We start from the raw sequence: 26,030 nt of genomic DNA, 5'->3' as shown, positions 1-26,030 counted from the left end.
TCCTTAAAAGATTCAGCAGTCACACACATAACCTTGAAAAGGCTTACTTTATTACAGTCTTTTGGTATATTTAGAGAAATTGGGTGTATTTTCTTATTTCTAGGTCTTAGTGGCAAGTGTGTCCTTGATTTGGAAATAACCTTTGAAAGTTCCACTCTGTGGAGTCTTTCATCATCTTGCAAGGATTGTTGTGCGTATTACATACGAGCTGGAAGACACCATCTCTGCTTCATCTAACTCAAAACTGTAATAGTGGTTTTTTTCTCCTATCACACAAATAACTGAATTAGTCAGAATTTTATAGTACTTTTTTCCATCCAGCAGCAACAACTAGTCTCTGTTACATGTCAACAATACTAAGCTATTTCCAGTGAGCTCTGCTGAAGCCATTAGTTTATCAGACTTCACAGGCTAAAAAACACAGATGTCTCTGTTGTGCAGTGATAATTATTTTCTTTGCTGAAGCATGTTTTGCACCTAGTTGGTTCCCCTTTGCTGGCCTTAGGTGTATAGTCTGTCTCTTCTATTTTGTTTTTCCTTCCACTTTTTTATGTCTTCATTTAGCTGCAAACCTACAAAATATAGTCACTGTATGGTGCTTTGTAGAGCCTTGGTTATGGTTTCTTAGTGCAAATGCAAGGAATAAATACCTTTATCCTAAATTATACAGTACTTCTTTAGAGTGCTCAAAAGTAATGCAGGTGGTCTCGCCTTTTAAAATAGCTTGATAGCAATAGCTGACTCTTTCTTTCCACTGGGAAGCTAAAGATGGAGTTAGGTATTCATACTTTTCTCTGCAAAAAACATACCTTCATTTCTGAATTAGAAATCTTAATTGAAGACCATTAGCTCTTGTATGATGATCTTGATGATGTCATGAGTTGCTCACTGAAGTGTAAGTAAGAGCAAATAATGATGAACTCTTTAAATTCCACTTCTATCTTATTGGGGAGTTAGTTTAACTTGTTACATTTATAGTAGCTTGGCTTCCAGAGAAGCTTGAAGTCTGCACAGAGTTTCTTTAATTTTTAGTTGTCTTTTTATAGAAATAGCTCTGAGGGTTTTGTTAATTTTGCCTGTAAGTCATAAGAAAGTTGTTGTCAAGTGGCCTTGTACTGAATTTTGAGAGGAGGATTGAATCTTTGGTGCTTAGTGGGATGTAACAGCAGGTAAGCAAGCTCTGCAGCACTGATTTGTAGATGTTGTGCCACCTTTTGACTTCAAAATCCTAAATTGCAGGCCCATAGATACATGCACAGGTAACAATGAAGGCCTGAGAGGGCTGAAAAGAAAGGAGCTAGAGCCAGTGTGACTCTGCAATGCATTGAGTGCATCTTGGAGGGAGAGCACTTCGCTTCTGGGCTCTGCAGTACCTGAACAAAATGCTTGGCGCTCTGGTATGCTGTATTGGCTTTGCACGGCAAGGTTTTGGTAGCAGGGGGTGGGGGGTGACAGGGCTGGCTTCTGTGAGAAGCTGCTAGAAGCTTCCCCTATGTCTGACAGAGCCAATGCCAACCAGCTTCAAGACAGACCCGCCACTGGCCAAGGCCAAGCCCATCAGTGACGGTGGTGGCGCCTCTGGGAGAACAGATTTAAGAAGGGAAAAAAGTTGCTGTGACACAGAAATGGCAGCTTGGAGAGAGGAATGAGAACATGTAAGAGAAACAACCCTGCAGACCCCATCAGTGAAGAAGGAGGGGGAGAAGGTGCTCCAGGCACTGGAGCAGAGATTCCCCTGCAGCCCATGGTGAAGACCATGGTGAGGCAGGCTGTGACCCTGCAGCCCATGGAGGTCCACGGTGGAGCAGCTGGATGTGCCCTGAAGGAGGCTGTGACCCTGTGGGAAATCCGTGCTGGAGCAGGCTCCTGGCAGGACCTGAGGATCTGTGAAGAGAGGAGCCCATGCTGGAGCGGGTTTTCTGGCTGGACTTGTGACCCTGCAGGGACCCACACTGGAGCAGTCTGTGCCTGAAGGACTGCACCCTGTGGAAGGGACGCACACTGGAGCAGTTAGTGAAGAACTGCAGCCCATGAGAAGGACCCATGTTGAAGAAGTTTGTGGAGGACTGTCTCCCATGGGAGGGACCCCACTCTGGAGCAGGGAAAGAGTGTGAGGAGGAAGGAGCGGCAGAGACAACGTGTGATGAACTGACCCCAACCCCCATTATCCATCCCCCTGCACCGCTGGGGGGGGGCTAGGTAGAGAATTCGGGTGTGAGGCTGTGCCCAGGAAGAAGGGAGGGGTGGGGAGAAGGTGTTTTTAAGATTTGGTTTTATTTCTCATTACCCTACTCTGATTTGATTGGCAATAAATTATGTTAATTTTCCCCAAGTTGAGTCTGTTTTGCCCATGACAGTAATTGGTGAGTGATCTCTCCCTGTCCTTACCCCAACCCACAAGCCTTTGTTATATTTTCTCTCCCCTGTCTCTAGCTGAGGGCGGGAGTAATAGAGCGTCTGCGCAGTGCTTAGTTGCTGGCTGGGTTAAACCACAATATACACTAAACCTGAATACTCTTCATGTATTAAATTTGAATGTCTTGGCAGGATCAAAATACTAAGGCACTCCATTGGGCCAAAGTGTCAGTAACCACGTGCGTTATCCAGATTCTGGGCACTTAGGGAATTTCAGTGATGAGAACCTAAATACCAGCTGTGTTTGGGTGCAAGGAAGATTCACAGGCGTGTTCAGGTCTCCCTCTTAGTGGGACTTAACTGCTTAAATTTTAGTCTAGTTTTTGGTGCCTGTGTTCTTCTGGCTAGCCATTCTGAAGCCAATGCTTCCTGTTAAATATAATTGAAGAATTTATGTACACCAAAGAGTGGATTTCATGGCAGTTGGTGTCTCTAATAGAAGCTGGACAAATGAAAATGACAAGGCATAGTGATGGCATAACATGCCTTGACTTTTCTGGTAGCTAGCTAAAAAAAACAACTAAGTGTAATATTGTTCAGCGGGTAGTTAACATAATGAGCCAGCAGCCTTGTTCTGTTCTTTCAAAATACTTGGTACACTTTGCACTTCTGAGGAGTTGGTTGGTAACTGCACAATTTGTGAATCCTGTTGAAATGAAGTGGATGTAAAACCCCTTAACCTTAAATAAAACAGAAGTAGCAATATTTCAGTCTAGACTTGGGCTGACAACTTATGTTTTGAAATAATGCAAAGAGTCCTACAAGAGACATTTGACCACAGAATTGTTAGAGAAAACATTTCTTTTGCAAGTTGACAGAAGAAATTTTTGGATAAGAGTTCAAATAATTTAGTAAATTGAATCTGCTTTAAAAAAAATAATGAATAAATTGGTTCTCAAATTTTTCTTTAACTTTACTAGTTTATGTTGTTTTCAAATCTAAGCAAAGTGAATTAAGCCTTGTAAGCTTTAACTTACTAGGTCAAGTTTCTTCAAACAAGGGGTTTGGGCTTAGGTTTGGGTTTTTAACTTAATCAGGAATCCTTAGATAATCATTAATTATCATTTAAGTGCTATTACAGTATGAGCAATGTGATCAATGTAGCATGTGACTGAGTTGTTGCAAGGTGACCACACTGGCTTTGAAGGTTAATTTGTTCTAAGTTCCCTGTGTAGGTTCCCATAATGACTTCATCTGAGGTCTGGTGATCAGTTCTGTTCCATAGGTAAGAAAGCCTGGCAACTTGCAAAAGCACTAACCAGAAATCCTTTTTCCACAGGTGTGATGTATTTTCTTATCCAGAGGGAGACATGTGGGTTGCAAACACATCTGTCAGCCTTCCTTTGGGAAGGCTGGGAAATGCTTTTACCACTATGACATGTTTTAAGAAAGAATGCAGTTGATGTGAAGCTTTATTTTACTTGTATCTGTTTGGGAAAGCTAGCACCTCTGCCTAGAAATATCAGGGAAGCAACACATAGCAGCTTTGCTTAGTGAAAATATTTATACAAAATATTTCTAAAAACATGCTCTGCTACTCAAAAACAATATAAAATATAGTCATGTTATAACAGTGAAAATAGATTTACTCAGCCCTTATGGCTTTCTGTGTTATAACATGGTCATAATACAACATGCCCTATAGGATTAAGATGTGACCTCCATTAATCACAAATTCTTATTTTATTGAGCAAAATATTTGAACTACCTATTATGACTATGAAATTTGACTTACTTTAAAGGTAAACAGAAAGATTTTATACAGGAACATGAAAGAATTAATGCTTTAAAGGAAAACAGTACGTGAAGGTGAAGATAGAGGCTTTGCAGCTGTAAAGGAATTTAGCTGTGACTTGGCAGTAATCAAGTTCCTCTTAATCTGAAGGGATATAGGTTGTTGCCAGTCAGTTACTTGCTAGCACTTTGGAGATCAGAGTTGTGTTATGACACAGATGAACTGCTCAGAAAGCTGTCTGGTAATTCCTACGAGCAAACAGAGAAATTGAATAGAGTGAAGCTGTGCTCCTCCAGAGGGTACTAGAGATACTCCAAAGTGGTCTACGGGAAGAAACACTAGTACTTGGTGAACCTCTTGCCTCTGTTCCCTTCAGGAAGCCATCTTCATCCAGCTGGTGGTTGGCAACAGTCTGTTAGACGCTGGCTGCAGAGGCCCCTCTGCAAAGCCCCAGAGGCAGGCTGGGAGTGAGTTTGTGTGGCTCTGGAAACCCACGCAATGATCTGGTTTCGGCTGCATTTCAACAGCGTGTTCGTGCACCAGCAACCCCAAAGCTAAATTAGAAACAAAGGTGGGGCATTGTAATGAGGGTTGAACAAGTGTACTTCTGGGGAGAAGGTGACATTCAAAAAGATCAGTCATAGGGGCTGATCTATGGAGTTGTCTCCCCCTTGTCCTTTAGATTAAGACTGCCTCTGTGCATGAGATGGGATATTCACAGGTATGTTGGTGGAATGGGGCTTTCTGCTTGCCTTCTGGCTTCACCTCTGAAGGTGACCATGGGATAGTAAAACGTGCAGTGTTTATTTACTGTGGGACTGTGTTATCCTGGCTGAGGCACAGGGCTAGACTTGAAAATCCAACAGCATTTTGGAAGGTTTGTGAAGATTGCAATAGCTTACGTAGCCAGTGTCTTTACTAGCTTGTTCTAACCCATTTCTTGATCTGTGATATCTGGAAGTCCAGTCAAGATCATCTAGTGATTCTATATATATAATCTGGTTATGAAATCTGTGAAAGCAGACTCTGCTGATAGACCTGGGGCACTATAATCCAGTGAATTAGTTGTGGAAGTGAAACTTACAAAGGATGTTGAGTGTGGTCCTGTATTTACCCTCTATGAATTGCTTGAAGTAATTGCTTTGCAGTGATACCATGGTTTTCTTTATACCTCTGGAGGTACAGCTTAATATCAGAGCTACCAGAGTCAGCACGAAGGTATGGAATAAACAGTCTTCTGACGAGTGTGAAGGGGAAGCTGAGGTACGCAACCTTCCTTACTGAGGTCCCCAAAAGGAAAAGTCACAATGGTCTGCTCTCTGAGGTGAACCCGTGTAGTATCTCACCCTAGGCATTAAGGGTGAGGTGCGTAATGTGAAGGGTACACTAAAATTCCATAGACCAAACAAGACTGCACCAAACACATGGTTATCTGGTCTGCTTTTCATGTAGATCACCCACCCTGTGAAACAGTGAAGTGCCTGCTGAGGCTTAAAGCATTTGTCAAGCCATTACAAATGCAACAGAAGTACCCAGAGCATGCATTTTCAGCAATGCCAACTTGCAGCACTGTGATGCCCACTCTGCAATCTAAACCAGACTGTGACAGTGTCACACAGGTATGGGTACAGCTGCTTCTGGAACAAAGCTTTGAGTGCGTTACATCCAGTCTCTCCTCACTAACCTACTTAAGCAAGGGCTGCCGAGTCACTCAGGGTAACAGTACTTCAGCATCTAAAGGAGCATACACCACTGTGGAAAGATCTACCACTTTTGCTAATTAATTTCCAATTTTAAGAAAAATAAAATGTGTATTTTTTTAACCTGTTAGCTTCTCTGGACGTCAGTTTCAAGATTTGCAAGCACTAGGTATGTTATCTGTGAAAGACAGGTAACATTTTATTTCATGCTGTTATAAGGCCTATGATATAATCACAGAAGAAATGTCACTACAACTAACCTGTGGCAAAGACAGAAAGATAGTACTCAGCAGTGCTAGAGAAGAGCTATATGCGATCTCATGCAGTTAACCATTCACAAATGTGACATCTTTGAGAGGCATACAAACGCATGTACATCAAACCTGTAATTTCATGTGGTCTAAACTTTCAGCATATGAAATTGCACAAAACAGAATGATTGCAGGTAAGCAGAAGCTGAAGATGAAGAGTCTCTTCCAATTTTACACAAATACAGTTATTTTTCTATGTTAAATATCTGTCCTGGTTTCAGCTGGGATAGAGTTAACTGTCTTCCTAGTAGCTGGTACGGTGCTATGTTTTGAGTTCAGTATGTGAAGAATGTTGATAACACTGATGTTTTCAGTTGTTGCTTAGTAGTGTTTAGACTATAGTCAAGGATTTTTCAGCTTCTCATGCCCAGCCAGCGAGAAAGCTGGAGGGGCACAAGAAGTTGGCACAGGACACAGCCAGGGCACCTGACCCAAACTGGCCAACAGTGTATTCCATACCATGGGACGTCACATCCAGTATAGGAACTGGGAAGTGGGGGCAGGGAATCACTGCTGGGGGACTAGCTGGGTGTCAGTCGGCGGGTGGTGAGCAATTGCCCTGCGCATCATTTATGCATTCCAATCCTTTCATTATTGCTGTTGTCATTTTATTAGTGTTATCATTATCATTATTAGTTTCTTCTTTTCTCTGCTATTAAACCGTTCTTATCTCAACCCATGAGTTTTACTTTTTTTCCTCCGATTTTCTTCGCCATCCCACTGGATGGGGGGGGAGTGAGTGAGCGGCTGCGTGGTGCTTGGTTGCTGGCTGGGGTTAAACCACGACAATATCTCAAAAAAAAAGTAAACCTTGGGAATGAAATCTTTCTTTTGGATCTAAAAGGAACATGTATAATCAATGCTGCAGTTTGCAGATGACTAGTAAGTTTCACAGAGACTGTGTATCAGCCAACAGGTGTAAGAGCAAGCTGTGACAGCCATAAAACATAACCATACCTGTGTGACACTGTCACAGTCTGGTTTAGATTGCAGAGTGGGCATCACAGTGCTGCAAGTTGGCATTGCTGAAAATGCATGCTCTGGGTACTTCTGTTGCATTTGTAATGGCTTGACAAATGCTTTAAGCCTCAGCAGGCACTTCACTGTTTCACAGGGTGGGTGATCTACATGAAAAGCAGACCAGATAACCATGTGTTTGGTGCAGTCTTCCAGCCCCTTCCTCAGCAAAGGGTCTGGCTCTGCCAACTCACCTGACTGCGTGATGGTTAGCCCAGCGGCAAGCCATGCTGAGTGCATAAAGGTGCTGGGGTTTGCTGTGACTGCTGCCACAAGTGCCCACGGCTGGACAAGTAGCCACAGTGAGTCTGCCTGCTCCGGGTGGCATGGCTGTGCTCCAGGTAACAGCCGCCCGGCAACTGTGGCAAATGTCCTTGGAAACACGTGGAAACAAGTTCCATGTGATGTGTAGGTCCCTTAGCTCAGTAATTGGAAATGAAGAGAAATGCCAGCACTGTGTCACCATCCAGGTTTCTGTTCATCATCACAAAGTGCTGCAGAGGTACAGACCTTAGCCTGAAAACCTCTTTCTGTTTTTTTCAGTCAGAAGCAAAGAATGAGAGAATATGCATGTGTATCCATTTGTAAGATGTTTCTGACTAGCCTCTGTATAAAAATGAAATGTACTTAATCTTTAGGAATTCTGTTTTCATGTCTCTACAACAACAACAAAAAAGATTATTAAAATGACCTCTCTTCCTTCCAGTCTATAATTCTTATATTTAATGGCACTTTGTTTCAATAATTGCTTTCATGCAGAAAATATTACAACACAAATAATACCCAAAACAATACTCTCATTATTGTCTAGGCAGCTCAGTGAAAGGTCCAAGAACTCATTAAAATACACTTTTCATGCAATTTGCATTACAATAATGCAGATTAAGTCTCTTGGAAAGTAGACATGATAAAGAACTCAAATACATTTCCAGAAATTTGCCCAGACTGTTTAGCTATTGTTATATGTTAATCCCATTATTTTTCATAATCAGAACTTTAAATCGTGAACAGATTATTTTTTTCTCCCTACAGAAAGGCAACATAAATTGGGGTGTACTTTCTGATTTTTTTTTTAATATCAATAAAATGCAAAATACAGGGGATGATATGACCATCTTTGCTGTCTCTAAGACATTTCTAGGTAATAATGCTGCTTTTATAAACAGGAAAAACAGTTTGCCACCATGGACAGTCATCTCAGTATATTTCCTTAAACTGAAAGGAGATTGGTTGTTTTTTAAGAATAGTTGCAGTTTATGTTTCCTATTCACTTCACTTCAGTATCTCTTCTTCTGTTGACAATTATCATCAATCTTGCCAGACTGTTGACTGAGCTGAGAAAAGGGTTGTCTTCAGTTTATTCCTCTCTCTCAAATTTAGATATGCTTATGTCCCCTCCTCACTTCTTACCTCTCTTCTTTCTGCCCGTGTAGCTAACACATTTGCTGGAAGTAGTTTTAAGGGCAGTAGTGGCTTTTCCTTGTAGGAAAGGTGTGGTAATGTCAGAGTACAAATAACAACATTGCTGCTAAATGTAATACACTGTTTTGAAGAACAGAATATATTTTCAAACAGCTGAATGCTTTGAGGAATTTAGAAAACTGAGTAGTAGGACAGCTACCAGTAATTATTTCAAAATAAGCTTTGAATTTTGTATTTTCAGGGAGGGGCGGGAGGTGGAAATCTAATGTTTTACTGGTAGCATGAGGCAATTCATGTTTGATTTTCTAAATGTCCTGTTACATTAGTATGTTTTGAGTATACTTCCTTCACATTCACTGTTACTCTCTTAAATGTGCATACAGAGAGTAAGTGGGGTTTGCTTCATTTAAATTTAGATACAGCCAACCATGCTTGTTGGGTTTTTCAAACTTTTTTTTTGTTTGAAAATAAGACTCTTTTTTATTGTATTCTTTTCAGGGGGAGGAGGGGTACTTACTAACTATTTTGGGTATTGAATTTAAGTAATTTTCATCTTCTTTTTTGATATTGACAACCTTTAAAGTGTCTGGATCCTTTTCAAGGCTGGTTTGAGAATAGCTATGCTAAAAGGAACCTGTTGGTTCAAGCGAGCATGTCAGTAACTCTGCTTCTGCTCTCCAAGTGTTGCAGGTGGAGAGCTCTTCGACTTCTTAGCTGAGAAAGAATCTCTCACGGAGGAGGAAGCCACTGAATTTCTCAAGCAGATACTTAATGGTGTTCAGTACCTCCACTCTCTGCAAATTGCCCACTTTGATCTTAAGGTGTGTTGAGCGCATAAAAACTTCGACAACTGTAAGCAGCATCCATTAAAGTCCTTTGTGAACACCAGCCACAAATCTGCCATCCAGCAGATCTTGGCCGTAGTTTTGTTTTGCTAGCTTATGTAGACAGGGGAAAGCTCAGCCATTAGGAACAAATTACTGAACCATAAATATGTCCCATCTGTTTTTAATGTAAGATTCTTCATGGAAAATGGCAACTTCCAATGAAATTAAACCATTCTGAGGAAGCAATCTTAAAATAAAAATTATGATTATGATTTTACAGAATGTGAATGGGATCTGGATGAAACATTCTGAACAGGATGCCTTTTATCCAACTTTTTTTTTTTTTTGCTGTTGTATACATTTTATGTTGAAATGAACATTATTTATAGGTACTAAATTGAAACAGTACAGAGTTAAGTACAAAGATTCTTGTGGAGCAGACAGGGCAGATAATTTCTTTTTTGTTTGTTTGTTTTTAGAAAAACTGTTAATTGTATCCTTTTGGTAATAAAAAGAGAGCTTTTGTATCTAAACTCAGTTATTGCTTTTTTAATGTTTCAATTTCAGAATGTTTTCCTCTGTAAGATTTTTTTTCAGAGATAGGCAGCTGAACATTCCCTGAAGTCTGCTGAAGTTGGCAACTATGTCTGTAATAGGAAAAGGAGGCATAATTGTTACATTGCAATGCAGTTTTGAAAGGGGTGCTGTGTTCTGGGGATGAGATAGAGAAGGGAATGGTTTTCAGGGTAGGCACACCTTTTCCAGTCTCATCCTCATTACCTACAGTAATATATTTGGTCTTTTTATGACAGTCAGCAAGAAAAAAGAGCTGTGAATCCAGTAAGAAATACATTTCTTACATATGAAATGTAAATTTTTGCCAACGTGCTTGTAACAAAAGCATCCTTACACCGCATACCAAGAATATGTGAATTAAAGTATGCAGCAGGAATTAAACTATGCAGAACAATAAAGGTATGCAATACAAATGTAGGAAGGGAAGGAAGAAAATTACATTTGCACGTATCAGTGCGAACAGGATGGACGTAGCTCCAGGAACTCTTCAGAGCACACCAGCTTATGGACATGACAGGATACGGAGACTAAGTAGCCGGTTCTGTATGCTAGTTAAAGTAATGGAGTGTAGAAGCAGGCTCCTTTGATTATAACCTTGACATTTTATCTTCTAACTTTGTTCTGGTTTTGCAAATCTTTATTTCAAAATAAACCAAAGTCTATATTTTAAAATAGAGCTAGAAAAGTCATGAGAACCTGCTATTTATCCTTTTTTGTAAGTATGTTGAGCCTTAAAATCTGGGAGCTGGACAACTCCAGAAGTTTCTCTTGGACATCCAAAGGCAACAAGATATACCTTCCTGATTGCTTGTGCAGTGTGAAAGAAACCTCTTTCAGGGAGTAATGTTAACCAAGCCCAAATACTAGTTTTTATGGCTTTGTTTCTTGAAAGCTCCCAGCACTGTTCAAATGGCCATAGCACAGGGACTGTGATCTTTACTGAAGATAGTGTGTTTCACTTAGGGTCAGTCCACCTGAAAACTGCAACTGTTGTATCTACAAGAGGTAAAATCTTGGCCCTGTGGAAATCATAGCTCCCTGTCATCAACATGAAATCCTGATTTACTGCAGTTAATTTTTAGCATATGTTAGATTGTAATAGGAAAAGACAGGATTTTTCTGCTGAAGACACAGTTCAAGAGGCTGAAGAAGGTAGAGAGAAGCTTTCAGTGCTGAAGAATGCTGTTATGTGTCAAGACGTTTTGTACCCATGTATAATCTCTTTTCTCTCCCCTTTCTTCCTTCACAAAGCCTGAAAACATAATGTTGTTGGACAGGAATGTACCAAAGCCTCGAATCAAGATTATTGACTTTGGTTTAGCGCACAAAATTGACTTTGGAAATGAATTCAAAAATATCTTTGGAACACCAGAGTTTGTTGGTAAGAAAACTGTTGTTTATTCAAACTATTCTTTCTCATTCTCTGAAACAGTGTGTGTGGCTTAGCTTGGTTTGGATGAGTTACAGATTATGTAATTTGTGTGTAATTCATAACATTTTGAAATTTAAATAAGCAATTCAGTTTCATCTTAGACTTGCATTAAGGTGTTTTTATCTAACACCTTCTTAACTTACTATCTCTGACATACATAGGCTCAGAGTGACATGGATCTGTTCTTTGACTAGGTACTGATCTCCCTGCTTTCTCCTTTAGCTCCTGAAATAGTAAATTATGAGCCTCTTGGTCTTGAAGCAGATATGTGGTAAGTTATTGGATCTTACTTGAAGTAAATCTCTCATGATTATTCTTATGTTCTAACCTTTTTATTTTTTTCTCTCCTCTCTCTCCCTCCATCTGTTTCTCTCCCCTCTCTCTCATCCTTTCCCCTGCTCCCCCTCCCCTCCTTCACTCCAGGAGTATTGGTGTAATAACTTACATTCTGTAAGTACCAAAATCTATGCGTGGTTCTTGCAAATGCTGGTTTTTTAATTCTGATTCTATCCTCTGGGGTTTTGGTGGTGTTTATACAAGTCAAACCATTCTGATTGCACAACATGATTCAAGTTGAATGATCATAAAAGCAATAGTATAATTATTGAAAGAATGTCTATTAGTCAGCACTGAGCATGGGAAGCTGTCTTCAAATCTGTAGGTGATTTTCCACAGCAGCTTTATCTTAATCAATATTCTCTGAAATTACAGCAAAGGATTTTGCCTTGCTAAATCACATCTTCCTGAAAGTACATTTGCAATCTTAAAGCAGAAGAGAAAGATGTTCACTTCCTGCTGTTATTTGATCTCAGAGGGTTGAAACATCAATGTTACAACATGTTAGGAGAGGAATGTTCTGTCTTTCTTGCAGTCTAAGTGGTGCATCACCATTTCTTGGAGAAACCAAACAGGAAACATTAGCAAATGTGTCTGCTGTGAATTATGAATTTGAAGAAGAGTTCTTCAGTAATACCAGTGCCCTAGCTAAAGATTTTATACGAAGACTTCTAGTGAAGGATCCAAAGTGAGTTGTTTCTCATGTGTACGCGCTGTTGCAGCCTATGTCTAGTATTTCAAATTACATGATGTTTTGAGTTGCTAGTTTAATAAACATCTAGTAGTATATACTTTTTACTGTCTGAAACAGTTCTCTTTTATTCTATTAAAGGAAAAGAATGACTATTCAAGATAGTTTGCTGCATCCTTGGATCAAGGTTAGCATGTAATTCATTCTCTGTTGCCTGTTTTTAATCATTCTTCTTCTCATACTTTGCCTTCACTTTTCAAGTTCCTTAACAAGGAAAATTGGCATAATCGTTTATTATAACTTACTGTTTTGGAAAGCTGTCTCTATGAAAAATAATACATCCAGAATGTAGACTTCTTTAACACACCCTCTATGTAAGTTAGCAATGGGGAGGTAGGCCACTATTGAGATTAAAATCATGCTCAGGCAGAGAAACTAATCTTCAGAGAGCATTGCACAGAGAAAGAAATACATTCTCTGAATCCAGTCCAGTTTCCTCTCACATTTTTCATATTCCGATCTCCTTATATCAATTGGGCAAAAAAGGGTAATCTCTCTTCTGTCCTTCCTCTTTAGACTGAAGAAAGCAGTTAATGTGGGGTGGTGGTCCACTTCTTTCAGTGTTCCATAGTGTTTGGTTTGGATCAACCTGTTGTGGTGCTACTAGCTTGAGAGGGAGAAAATGGGACCTATCATTCTTCTTAATGTGTGTAGTAATACCTGCCACTTAATTTTTTAACTTCCATATCGCATTCTGATTGTAAGTAGTAAACCTCTTCAGTGCCATTGTTTTCCCAGGTTTTGGGGATACACAGTGGGTATTAGACCCCATTCCACTTCCCAGAGGGCCAATTAGCAGAATATCCGTGCCACAGCTGCTCCAGTTCATAGTTCCTCATCCTAGGGCAGACATTACTATACCAATACACCAAACTACAAATTTGGCTTTGTTTTTCTGACTTTTTGGTGGTGTAACCTTAAACAGTTGAAACATGTTGAACGTGTTGAAATTATTTTTTTAAACCACTGAAGCAAGCACTGTCCAAGTTTGTCTCTCAGGGACCAAGGTCTTCACTCCTGCAGCAAGGCATGTTGTTTTGTACCCTGTTATGTTCCTTTATGTCTTAACTTTCCAGGCATTCTCCCCCCACCCCACTGGTCATACCCTCTTTTCCCCCTTCCCATCACTACTTTTACCTGCGTTTCTCCATAATAATGACTTAAAAGTGTGGGATCATATAGTGCAAAATTTGGTATACTGCACTGGTAACTGGTGCTTAGTATTAGCCTGTGAGAAGGTTCAAAGTGTGCAGCCTTAGAGCTTGCTGCGCAGATAGTTGTGATGTGATTTTTCTGGGGTGCCAGCAGTATCCAGCTGATTACACTGAGACAGGAACAAAGTTTGACTGCATTTAAAATCAGCCAGGAAACCTTCCCAGAAGACAAGATGTATCTAGGAGATGATATCCAATGCCTCTGTCACAGAGGGAGTTGAAGGGTAAAGCTGAATGTTCTGTTGGCTTTTTTATTTAAAATGAAAAAGCAAATTTTAGTATTGCATGAAATGTTCTTGGGTCTGGATTTCCTTCAGGGCATTTTCTCAAGAAATTCCATCTGCATGCCCCACTAGGCTGTGGATGTTAAAATTACGTGCTTACAGTTATATTATTATTACAGTATGATTACAGTATTATTATAATGTAAGTGGAAATCATCATTGAAGGACAGTGTCTTACATACAGGAAGGTGCTTTATGAAAGTTCTAGTTGTAACTGAGGGCTATTTTACAACTTTATTTTTCTTTTGTGAATAGCCTAAAGACACCCAGCAAGCACTTAGTAGAAAAGCATCTGCAGTGAATATGGAGAAATTCAAAAAGTTTGCAGCACGACGAAAATGGAAAGTGAGTCATTCAATAAGTCTTCAAAATGTTGGTAACATACAAATACAGTAACATTACCTGCTCCAGGGAAACATCAGTGTCATTAGGAGTGGAGAAGGAAGAAGAAACCTACTTCTCTGTCAGTTGGATAAATTAGGTGTTTGAGTATGGTGGTATGGGCGATGACTTCTTTGTTAATGATCTGCATAAAAATGCTTGTGTGTGGATTGTTTTATGCATCTAGCTGTATGCTGTCATAACCTGTCTTGGTACTTTTTTCAGAGAAAAGGCACTTCAAAGTATAGGTACATGTTTTGTGACAGTAATCCCAGTAAATCAAACATCCCTTAAGCAGGCCTCACAGAACTAATTATTCCAGTAGTTACACCAACACTTAACAGAGGAAGGAAAAACTAGTCTCTTTTGCAAAGGATTTTTGGTCTGAGATTGCCAACCTGTTTAGAAGGTTGGCATCACTTAATCTTTCCAGAAGTGGGGCAAGGTATTAGCTGAAACCATTAATCTGTGTGAGGAGCAGTTCATCAAGACAGTTATCCCTCCTCCTTCAGAGTCTGCATTGGGAAGTCCACACTGATATTAGGAAACAAGTTTTATTCATTGTCACAGAGGCCAAGAAATAGGATGATTTTGCTAAGATAGGGACCAAAGGCACAAAATATTCAGCTGTGCAGTACATTTTTTTTTGCCACAGTTTAGTGTCTGTGGTAGGTGAACATCTATAGTATTTATAAAATTTAAGTACTAGTCTGCTGCCTTAGAGTGAAATGGTGGGTCTAGGAATATCATAAACTGTTCTGCAATATATGATGTTTAAAAGAGTGCTGTCAGCTAATTTGCACTCGGTTTAGGTTTTCTGTGTATACATACTTCAAAATATGTACATTTAAATGTTTTCAATGTGAACAAGAGGATGTAACACAAATCTGTTTTGCTTTGTATTTGAACAGCTTGGTGAAATAATAGCAATCCAAAAAAATCCCGTAGCTTTTCTTAGTGCATATGAATAGCCTATTTGGATTATAAATGTCAAAAGAAATTGAAGGTTCGAGTACGGTGTAAAAAGGAGATGGGGGGTGTTAAAGTCAAACTCCAGTTTGTTTTGTTAATACGACAGTATTCCTTTAAACTCTCTGCAGTAGCATCTTATCACAAGTGTTCTGTTTTGATTTTTTTTTTTTTACATATAGCTTTTTTCTTCTTATTTTTAAAAAGCAATCAGTGCGCTTAATATCCTTGTGCCAAAGATTATCAAGATCTTTCTTGTCCAGAAGTAACATGAGTGTCGCTAGGAGTGATGATACTCTGGTAAGTGTATACTTATATGTTTAGAATGCTTTATTACATCTGAAATTATTCTAACAGAAGCATTTGGCTATTGAAAATGTCCATAATTAATTAATCTCATATGTAGGAAGAAATAGATTTTAAGGCTACAGAGGTCAGTTATCCATAGTCTGATCTGCTGCGTGACACAAATGTTGAAATTTAATTTATTAATTAGCATGGTGAGGCTGATAGCTAGTGCCAGAAATTCATCTGTCTTGGTTTTGAAGTTTGATTCAGGGGGATTTTTTGTACTGTAGCAATTGCAATGTGAAAAAGTTGCATCTGAGTTTTTCATGTCACTCTGTAGAGTAAAATAATATTGCATTTTTTTTGACAGAATATTCAAAAACATTGAGACCCTCTTAGAGCCAGTGAATGCTAGACAGTGGTATCACAACAAGCAGTTATTTAAGGAGGAAATTTTAAAGTTGGCCAGTATTCAGTTTGTGGTATTATATATCTGTACTGGAGCTAAGTATTCAGGAGCAATTGCTGTATGCTTTGTAATTACAAATGTTTGTAAATCCAAAAGCATTCTTACTTAGCTTACTCTCCAGGTTTTAATACATGCTTCACAAATTCCCTCTTATCAGCAAAGTGTGTATGTTAATATGTTTAGAGGTGGGTAACCTCATCTTTTCTGTGCATTAATAGGATCAAACTTCAAAAATTCTGCAAAGCCCTTTTTATCCATATTACTTTCCCTGTGTCCCTCCTGTGCAACTCCGCACTCTTGTTTCCACTTTTCTTCCTCTTACCTTTCTGCTTCCATGCTCCTTGTTCTCTCGATTTTGCCCTCCTTTCCCTGCCTCCCCCACCTCAGCTGTCAGTATGCCTTTTAACACTGGATCAGCATTTCACACCTGTGTTGTAGCAGAAAGGATTGTAGCCTTATGTTAGTGTTCTAAAATATCTGAAACCTCAAGAGAGAGGAGGCGAGAATGATCCAAATATTGGGCTCAGTGAATTTCAGTTCTTGTGACATTTTAGTGCATGGGAAAAAAATAAAGTTACACCTGCAGAGGTATCTAGGCTTATTACTTATGTTTTAGATTTTTAACTGGCCCATGTGAATAGATGAAAGCTTGGTCCAAAGTACCTCTCCTTTGTCATCTTCCTGGATGGTGCAAAATGTGATACTCCAGTTTGTATTTGTGTACCTCTTGGGTTTTTTAATGTTCACATGTATGCATGGAATTAGTTTCACTGCATGCAAGTATTGCATCTATTGAAAGTCCTAGGAGGAAAAGGAAAATACACCTAATAAAAGAAACCTGTTTGGAATCTCAATGAGTAATGGGTTCATGTGTGAAGAAGAGGGGAGCATATTGTACTAGAAAAAGTGTGGGTGGTTTTGGTGTGGGTTTTCAAATAACATGCATGCATGTTAGCCATATGCTTCACGAAGGATTACAGCTTGCAGCTGAAGCACTCTAAAAGTCTTTGAAAATATTACTTCTTAATTTTTTTTAGATGTCTTGGCAGATGTTGAGGTAGGGATTTTTTCCTTGAAGCTAACAATTTATCTTCTTACTTAATTACAAGGATGAGGAAGATTCTTTTGTGATGAAAGCTATTATTCATGCCATCAATGATGACAATGTTCCTGGATTACAGCACCTTCTGGGATCTCTGACAAATTATGATGTCAATCAACCCAACAAGGTAGTGTGGGTCTGTGTTGCGGTGCGTGGGGGACTAGCTATCACCGTGTTAAATAGAGCAACGTGGTTGTAAAATAGAAATGTAACACCTGAAATGAAAAGGAAAAGACAAGTGGATGGGAAATAATTCTGCATTTCTTTAGGAGAAATTTTAATATGTTCTGTGTTCAGTCTTCCCAAACTACCTGAAAATGGAGCCAAAAATGGGGGGTTTTGCCTAGGTCTTTGAGAAAGTTTTAATCAAATCTATTGTCAAGAGCTGTGGTTTATGAGATATCAGCCTTTGCTTTTGTTTCCAGTTGTTGTTTCTTGTGGCAGATGAGGATGGCAGAATATGTAGGAATAATCAGGCTGCCAAAACTGACTTTGCAAAACACTGTTAGAAACAAAAGTCTTATACTGCAGAGACTGGTTATGTGAACATAATGTTGGATGGTGTCATTCATTTTCAGAAATGAAATTACTTGCCAACTACAGTATTTCAGTGTGCTGCTGCTGTACTAACAGGAGTATTGGAACTGAGACAAAGAGACCAAGAGACCAGAGTTCTGTTGCTGACTCTGCTGTTTAGCCTTGGATTTCTGCTCTAATTTTCATTTTTTTGAATGCTTATACTGACCTTCATTCTAAAGTACTTTGAGAAATATGCATAAAGAGCACTATAAAGTAAAGTGTCAGTTACTTTATTGTGATGGGGCCTTGAACATTTCAAGAAGTCACTGTATTTTTTGTTTTAATGGTGCAGTCCCATTTAACTTTCCCATACATTGCTGGTGGCTTATGTCTTTGAGGTGGTGTGGCAAACACCTTAGGTAATCTAGTTTAAAATGTAGATATTAAAGAATTTGCAAAGGGGAACATCCTTGCCAGACTGGGCTAATGAGAGCTTAAAACTAGTATTCCTAATTTGAAAAGCATGCCTTTAATGTGTGGTGTATCATTTAGTAAATGTGAATTCATCCAAAAAAAAATAGAAGATTGCTGTGCAATAAATTTATTTGGACAAAGGGACAAATTATTTTCTATACAGTATTCCCTGAAGACTTAATTTGAAATTGGAAATCCAGAGATACCGTTCAATGCCTGCCTTCTATTCCACTCTCTTTTCTTAATCCTTCAAAAATTAAATATATTGTTCTTGCTGTATTTTGTTGTTAGCATGGAACACCTCCACTACTGATTGCTGCTGGCTGTGGAAACATTCAGATGCTGCAGTTGCTTTTAAAGCGTGGATCCCGTATTGATGTTCAAGATAAGGTCAGGGTTCTGCTTCGTCATCATTCTGTTTAAGTCTTTTAGTCCAGTTGGCAGAGGACAAGCAGTTCAGACCAAGTTGTACTGGAAAGGAGAAAATCTGGGCTGTAGAGTCTGTTTCTGTCTTCCACAGCAAAAAGATAAGAGCAAATCTTTAATAATGTCATTTGTTACTAGTGCATATCCTCTGATTTTGATCACTTTATTAGCTGAAACAATTTGAATTATACTAATCTTAAAATGTAGTTCATGCTTACAAAATTGCCTCAATTAGTTCAAATTAGTGATTGCCCTAAAACACAGTGGTGAACTTTATTTAATATGGCATGATTAATGCACATTTTAGCAATGGGGAATATCACAGCTAAAACTTGTATGCGATGGAGGGTATGCTTTGCAACAAGGTTTTTTCAAAATGTGTTCTAACAATCTGGGGTTCATTTAAAGCAAACCTGAAGCACTGTCTGCTTCTTTATCTAATGGATGGTAAAGTAAGCAGCAGAAAGGTTTTTATCTCACGACTGTTCTTTCAAAAAAACTCCCTTAGAAGGGGGAAGAGGATTATCCTTACAAACAGTGAGTGAATCTGTTAATCATCCTTGCATAGAGGGGTTTTTGTTGTCATTGGTATGTGGGGTTGTTGAACCAATTCTAAGTTGTTTTATTTTAAAGTAAATGTGTTCATATAAGCTTGAATAGCTGTTCAATGTATCTGTGGTGATAATCTAGAATTAGGATTTTAAATTGATCGATAACATCTGTAATCGATATTTTTGACAGGCTGGATCTAATGCAATCTATTGGGCTTCTCGACATGGTCATGTAGAAACACTGAAATTTCTTAATGATAATAAATGTCCTTTGGATGTTAAGGATAAGGTAAGAAAAAACTTCCTCTCCTTTTTCATGCAGACAACCTTTTTTTTGTAACTTTATCCTAGCAGAGAGAGAGGTCTTTCAATTGGAAAGATTTTCAGCTGTGCCATAATTCCAAGAATGTGACTGGCTTTTTTAGTGTGGTTTTATAAGCTGACATACAGGGCTGTGATAACACAGTTTTAAAGTAGCTGGATGTACTGATGATTTTCCTGACAAATGTTAACGAAGCGTGCATATTAAATGTGGTGAGTACATGGTGGGTAGGTGGAGAAGTACAAACCTAAATTAATTTTTGCTTGAAGACTAGATTTCTCATTGGAACTCGGGGTAAAATCGTGATTCTGTTTTTCATTCCTCTTGATTTAAAATCACTTTTGTCTGACAAGTAAATTTGACTGTTACTAAGTTGAGCATAATGAAGTCTAACAGTTTATAGCTGATGAGCACTTACCTTGTCTCCAGCAGTTTTACTTGAGCACATTTGCCCTTGAAAGTAGTTGCTGTTAAAGTCTTACATGGTAGTGATGTTTTCATACTAGCCAAAGCTCCAGTACAGAGGCAATTATACTTGTGAAACACAGTTTGCTTTGTTGAGGGAACTAGTGCAAGACAAGGCACATTAGCAAAATTACTGTTCAACTCCTGATGGGGCTACTAGGAAAGAGATTACTGTCTTAATAAGAATACCATTTCTTTTCCATATGACTTCAACAAAAGGTTGCAAATAATTACACGTAATGACCAAAATACACCAGGATATACCAAGGTGTTAGGCCAGTTCCTTACATTTGTGTATACAGGGTGAAGGGGAAGCATATGGAAATAGTACAATTAGAAATAGGATGTCTGTTTCAACACCAGTTGCACATGCAGCTGCCTCCTCATATTGCTCAGAAAACCTATTGTGGCTGTGACCTGGAACAAATTAAGTAGGAAAATAAGTTCTGAAAAAGAAAGGCCTTTGAAGGAATAACCTGTCAGGTGGTGCTGTATTTGTCACGTACAACTGCAATTTGTAAGCGGGAAATCTCTTCTGACCACAGCTGTGCCACTGGGTTACCGAGAGGGAGGAGTACCCCATACAGCATACAGGCATTCAGGCTGTACATGGAGGTGTATACCTAGGAGTGACATATGAAATTACACTGGCATGTTCTTCTGTAATTGCAGTCTGGGGAGACCGCTCTCCATGTTGCAGCTCGGTACGGGCATGTGGATGTGGTTCAGTTTCTCTGTCGCATTGGATCCAATCCAAACTTTCAAGACAAGGTGAGTCATGGACACTGTCTGTTTTTCTTCAGCAAATAAGGCTTTAGTACAAGTGGTCAAAATTCTTAGTCTTGCCTTGCAGCCTCTGGCATGTTAGAATTTGAAAAAAATAACAAAATTATGGAGGTTTAAATACCTCTTAATGAAGACTGCAAAAAACTGTGTGCATGAACCAACTACTGTAAAAACCACAGGTTTTCTTGAAAATGAAAGCTTAAAGCTGGAGAAACTGAACATCACAGAGGTATGGGTGGTAGTGTGTACTCTGTGAGTTCACCTAAAGCTTTTTATTAGTTTTTGCCTTGACTTCAGCTTGGTTTTCAGCCATCATGGGACTTCTCTGAAGTGTCAAGCACTCATTTTTGAAAATGAGAGAAGGGCTCAGGAGGGCTTCATTGGAACTCTGAACTCTTGTGAGAAAACAGGAAAGGAAAGGGTTAATAGAAAAAAACCATCCATTTGACCCAATTTAACTGGGGCGGAGGGGAGTTCCATAAGCCTCCCCAGGTGCTGCATCCTCTAGGACTACCTTTGTATTGTTTAAGCAGCAGCAGGCCAAGGATTCACAGGACATGCTGTTCGACTGTTTCTTCAGATTTTTACAGAAACCTTGAATACAGCCCAAGCCCTATACTATTATCAGCATTGATTGTCTCCTCCTTGATGGTTGCCAGGTACAGAAAGGATATCCTGTTTCTTAGAATTTGATAGAATAACTTTTTTGGTGGGTTTTAATCCTCCCTGCTTTTCAGTGGGCTGCTTTCAATAGCGTGTTTTTGTAAAACATTTGAGTTTCTTAATGATGTTCCACATAACTGTTATGAAGTACGAAGAGACTGAAGGTGAATATTTTGAAGCTTCCTGGGTTCAAGCAAAAAGCAAATTAGAACTTCAGTCACAACTGAACTCAAAATGCCTACAGTTTCAAATGCTTGTTGTGATGCGCATTTAAAGGACGCAGGTTTCTAAGGACGCCCAAGTCACTGTCTACTCTCCTAAGTCATTAGGATGTGCCTTTTGAACATGGTAAGCAGAGTGATCTGCCTCGAACTGCAAGTCTAGGGGAACCATCCCACTCCTACCAGTTTGGTGCCAGTGTCAGCAATAGATACCCAGAACCTGGAGAGGGATCACAGGGCAGCAGGAGAGCTCCTGGAGAGCAGCACAAAGGAATTCCAGCCACTCCAGCCAGTAAGTCAGCTTCAGCAGGGGCCCAACTTAAATGTCTCTATGCAAATGCACATAGCATGGCGAATAAACAATAGGAGTTAAAGGCGTGCATACATATGCAGGGCTATGATGTTATTGGCATCATGGAGAAGTGGTGGGATGGCTGCTATGACTGGAGTGTTGGAATGGAAGGATACAGGCTCTTTAGGAAAGACAGGCAGGGGAGACGAGGAGTGGGTGTTGCTCTTTGTCATGCACTCCATGGAGCGCATGGAGCTCTGCCTGGGGATGGACAAGGAGGCAACTGAGAGCTTATGGGTCAGGACTAAAGGGAGGGCAGGGTCAGGTGACATTATAGTGGGGGTCTGCTACAGGCCACCTCACCAGGAAGACTGAGCAGATGAGGCCCTCTATAGACAGATAGGAGCAGCCTCATGTTCACAAGTCCTGGTCCTCATGGGGACTTCAACCACCCTGATATCTGTTGGAGGGATAGCACAGCAGGGCATAAGGAATCCAGGAGATTCCTGGAATGTGTTGATGATAACTTCCTTCTCCAAGTGGTGGAGAAGCCAACAAGGAGAGGTGCTATGCTGGACCTTGTTCTCACTAAGAAGAGGCTGGTGGGGAATATGAAGCTCAAGGGCAGCCCTGACTGCAGTAACCACGAAATGGTGGAGTTCAAGATTCTTAGGACAGCGAGGAGGGTGCACAGCAAACTCACTACCCTGGACTTCAGGAGAGCAGACTTCGGCTTCTTCAGAGATCTGCTTGGTGATACTATGGGATACAGCCCTAGAGGGAAATAAGGCCCAGGAAAGGGTTAATATTCAAGGATCACACCCTCCAAGTTCAGGAGCAATGCATGCCAACAAAGAGGAAGTCAGCCAAAAATGCCCAGAGGCGTGGGTGAACAAGGAGCTCCTGGACAAACTCAAACACAAAAAGGAAGCCTACAGATGGTGGAAGCAAGGAGAGGTAGCCTGGGAGGAATACAGAGAAATAGTCCAAGCAGCCAGGGATCAGGTTAGGAAAGCTAAAGCCCCAATAGAATTAAATCTGGCCAGGGACTTCAAGGGCAACAAGAAAAGTTTCTATAGATACATCGGTGACAAAAGGAAGACCAGGGAAAATGTGGGTCCTCTCAGGAAGGAAATGGGAGACCTGGTTACCTGGGACATGGAGAAGGCTGAGGTACTCGACTTTTTTGCCTCAGTCTTCACCAGCAAGTGTTCCAGCCACACCGCCCAAGTTACAAATGGCAAAGGCAGGGACTGGGAGAATGAAGAACTGCCCACTGTAGGAGAAGATGAGGTTTGAGACCATCTAAGGAACCTGAAGGTACGTAAGTCCATGGGACCTGACGAGATGCATCTGTGAGTCCTGAAGGAACTGGCAGATGAAGTGGCTAAGCCACTGTCCATCATATTTGAGAAGCTGTGGCAGTCTGGGGAAGTTCCCACTAACTGGAAAAGGGGAAACATAACCCCTGTTTTTAAAAACGGAAAAAAGGAAGACCTGGGGAACTATAGGCCAGCCAGTCTCACCTCTGTGCCCAGCAAGATCATGGAGCAGATCTTCCTGGAAACTATGCTAAGGCACATGGAAACTAAAGAGGTGATTGGTGACAGCCAACATGGCTTCACTAAGGGCAAATTGTGCCTGGCAAATCTGGTGGCCTTCTATGACAAGGTTACAGTGTTGGTGGACAAGGGAAGAGCAACTGACATCATCTACTTGGACTTGGACAAAGCATTTGCCACTGTCCCGCACAACATCCTTGTCTCTAAATTGGCGAGACATGGATTTGACAGATGGACTACTCAGTGGATAAGGAATTGGCTGGATAGTCACATGCAGAGAGTTGTGGTCAATGGCTCTATGTCCAAGTGGAGACCAGTGACAAGTGGCATTCCTCAGGGGTCAGTATTGGGACCGGTGCTGCTTAGCATCTTTGTCGGTGACATGGATGGTGGGATTGAGTGCACCCTCAGCAAGTTTGCCAATGACACCAAGTTGCATGGTGTGGACAATACCAAGCTGTGTGGTGCGGTTGACATGCTGGAGGGAAGGGAACCCATCCAGAGAGACCTTGACAGGCTTGAGCGGTGGGCCCATGTCAACCTCAGTTCAACAAGGCCAAGAGCAAGGTCCTGCGCATGGTTTGGGGCAATGCCAAGCACAAATACAGTCTGGACGATGAGTGGATTGAGAGCAGCCCTGCAAAGAAGGACTTGGGGGTATTAGTGGGTGAAAAAACGAATATAAGCCAGCAATGTACACTCGCAGCCCAGAAAGCCAGTTGCATTCTGGGGTGCATCAAAAGAAGTGTGGCCAGCAGGTCGAGGGAGGTGATTCTCCCCCTCTACTCTGCTCTCATGAGACTCCACCTGGAGTACTATGTTCAGCTCAGGGGCCCCCCATGTAAGAAGGACATGTACCTGTTGGAGTGGGTCCAGAGGAGGGCCACAAAGATGATCAGGGGGCTGGAGCACCTTCCCTATGAGGACAGGCTGACAGAGTTGGGGTTGTTCAGCCTGAAGAGAAGGCTCCAGGGAGACCTTATAGCAGCCTTCCAGTACCTAAAGGGGGCCCTACAGGAAAGATGGGGAGGGACTCTTTAACAGGGATTGTAGTGATAGGACAAGGGGTAATGGTTTTAAACTGAAAGAGAGTAGATTTAGATTAGACGTAAGGAAGAAGTTCTTCACTATGAGGGTGGTGAGGCACTGGAACAGGTTGCCCAGAGAGGCTGTGGATGCCCCATCCCTGGAAGTCTTCAAGGCCAGGTTGGATGGGGCTTTGAGCAACTTGGTCTAGTGGAAGGTGTCCCTGCCCATGGCCGGGAGTTTGGAACTAGATGATCTTTAAGGTCCCTTCCAACCCAAACCTTTCTGTGGTTCTATGATTTTCACCTCCTTGGTGAGCCATCTGTTTTAAACACTGGATTAGTCCCTCAGCACACAGGATGTAGAAGTTGCTTACCAATGAGGATCAGTTTTCAAGTGAGAGAACCAAGATAGATAGCTGCAGAAGCATGGAAACATCTAAACTAAGATTGCTGACATGCAAGGTGTTGTCAGTAGATAGTTTTATGGTGAGAAATACATACTCTCAGAATCCAGGTAATGACGACAGTCTAGTGTGTTACCATAATCACTTTGTATGTCAGCAGGAGTTATTCTTCCTTTGAGAACGTCAGCATTAGAAATTACAACATCTTTTTACAGGGCTTACTTAGTAGACTGTCTTTTTTCTTTCATGTCACCTTCCTGTCTTTCTAAATTAAGCTGGGGTATTGTTCCTTCTGGCATTTGGTTCAGCTCTGTTGGTTTTGATTTTTATTTCCCATGTTGACAGGAAGAAGAAACCCCACTGCATTGTGCTGCTTGGCATGGCTACTACTCTGTTGCCAAAGCACTCTGTGAAGCAGGTTGCAACGTGAACATTAAAAACAAAGAAGGGGAGACGCCACTCCTGACAGCATCTGCTAGGGGTTACCATGATATTGTGGAATGCCTGGCAGAACACAGGGCTGACCTTCATGCAACAGACAAGGTTAGTTTGAGCTGCTTTTGGTCAGGAATTACGTCCAGAGATCACAGGTGTCAGAGCCATGTCTCTGAATTGCTTCATTTGAATGCTGCAAGCCAGCATTGTTTCAGTGATGTGGGTTTTCTGAACAGTTCATGCAGAGACTATTGATGACAGCAATAGTCTTTAAAGTTGCACACTGATTATTTTTCCACAATTGGGTTTTTGCTGATTCATTATCACCTTATCAATTACTACCTTATGAGTAACACTCTGTGAAAAATGACAGGAACATTGGGTTCTGTAATTGACAACAAACTATTAACTTAAGAGAAAAAAGATGGGTTTACTGTTTGCCTTTGATTCCTATGGGTTGGCTAAATCACACCTATTTCCAATAAGCTAAATTCTGACTAAAAATATAACTGTATTGATTCAGAATTGGGTTTTGTCTTTCATGGTGTAATCCCAACAAACAAATCTGGCATTTCATTGCTTGTAATTTTGTTATGCTTGTTCTTTTAGCTACTTTTATTGCTGATAGTTACTAAATAGTTATTAAAACCAGT

The 26,030-nt window shown here is 40.5% G+C and overlaps 1 protein-coding gene across 6 annotated transcripts in view; it reads left to right on the top strand.

The window, feature by feature from the left end:
- DAPK1 (death associated protein kinase 1) overlaps positions 1-26,030 on the top strand; it is a 93,974-nt gene that overhangs the window by 45,004 nt on the left and 22,940 nt on the right. For 4 of the 6 annotated variants that reach the window (XR_007505073.1, XM_049795010.1, XM_049795009.1 and 1 more), the window contains 13 exons: positions 9,283-9,421; positions 11,255-11,384; positions 11,658-11,706; positions 11,859-11,885; positions 12,307-12,459; positions 12,604-12,649; positions 14,276-14,365; positions 15,578-15,670; positions 17,237-17,356; positions 18,514-18,612; positions 19,390-19,488; positions 20,659-20,757; positions 25,288-25,485. Coding sequence is in view for 5 of the 6 variants with exons in the window: in XM_049795010.1 (XP_049650967.1) it covers positions 9,283-9,421; positions 11,255-11,384; positions 11,658-11,706; positions 11,859-11,885; positions 12,307-12,459; positions 12,604-12,649; positions 14,276-14,365; positions 15,578-15,670; positions 17,237-17,356; positions 18,514-18,612; positions 19,390-19,488; positions 20,659-20,757; positions 25,288-25,485 (1,342 nt within the window). In the remaining variant the exon portion in view is untranslated. Of the gene's footprint in view, positions 1-9,282; positions 9,422-11,254; positions 11,385-11,629; positions 11,707-11,858; positions 11,886-12,306; positions 12,460-12,603; positions 12,650-14,275; positions 14,366-15,577; positions 15,671-17,236; positions 17,357-18,513; positions 18,613-19,389; positions 19,489-20,658; positions 20,758-25,287; positions 25,486-26,030 lie in introns of those variants that run through there. The other 2 variants (XM_049795012.1, XM_049795011.1) reach the window with 2 other exon arrangements.

This window comes from Accipiter gentilis, chromosome Z (assembly GCF_929443795.1).
Source record: "Accipiter gentilis chromosome Z, bAccGen1.1, whole genome shotgun sequence".
Classification (NCBI taxonomy): domain Eukaryota; kingdom Metazoa; phylum Chordata; class Aves; order Accipitriformes; family Accipitridae; genus Astur; species Astur gentilis.
This window is presented reverse-complemented; position numbering and strand designations above follow the sequence as displayed.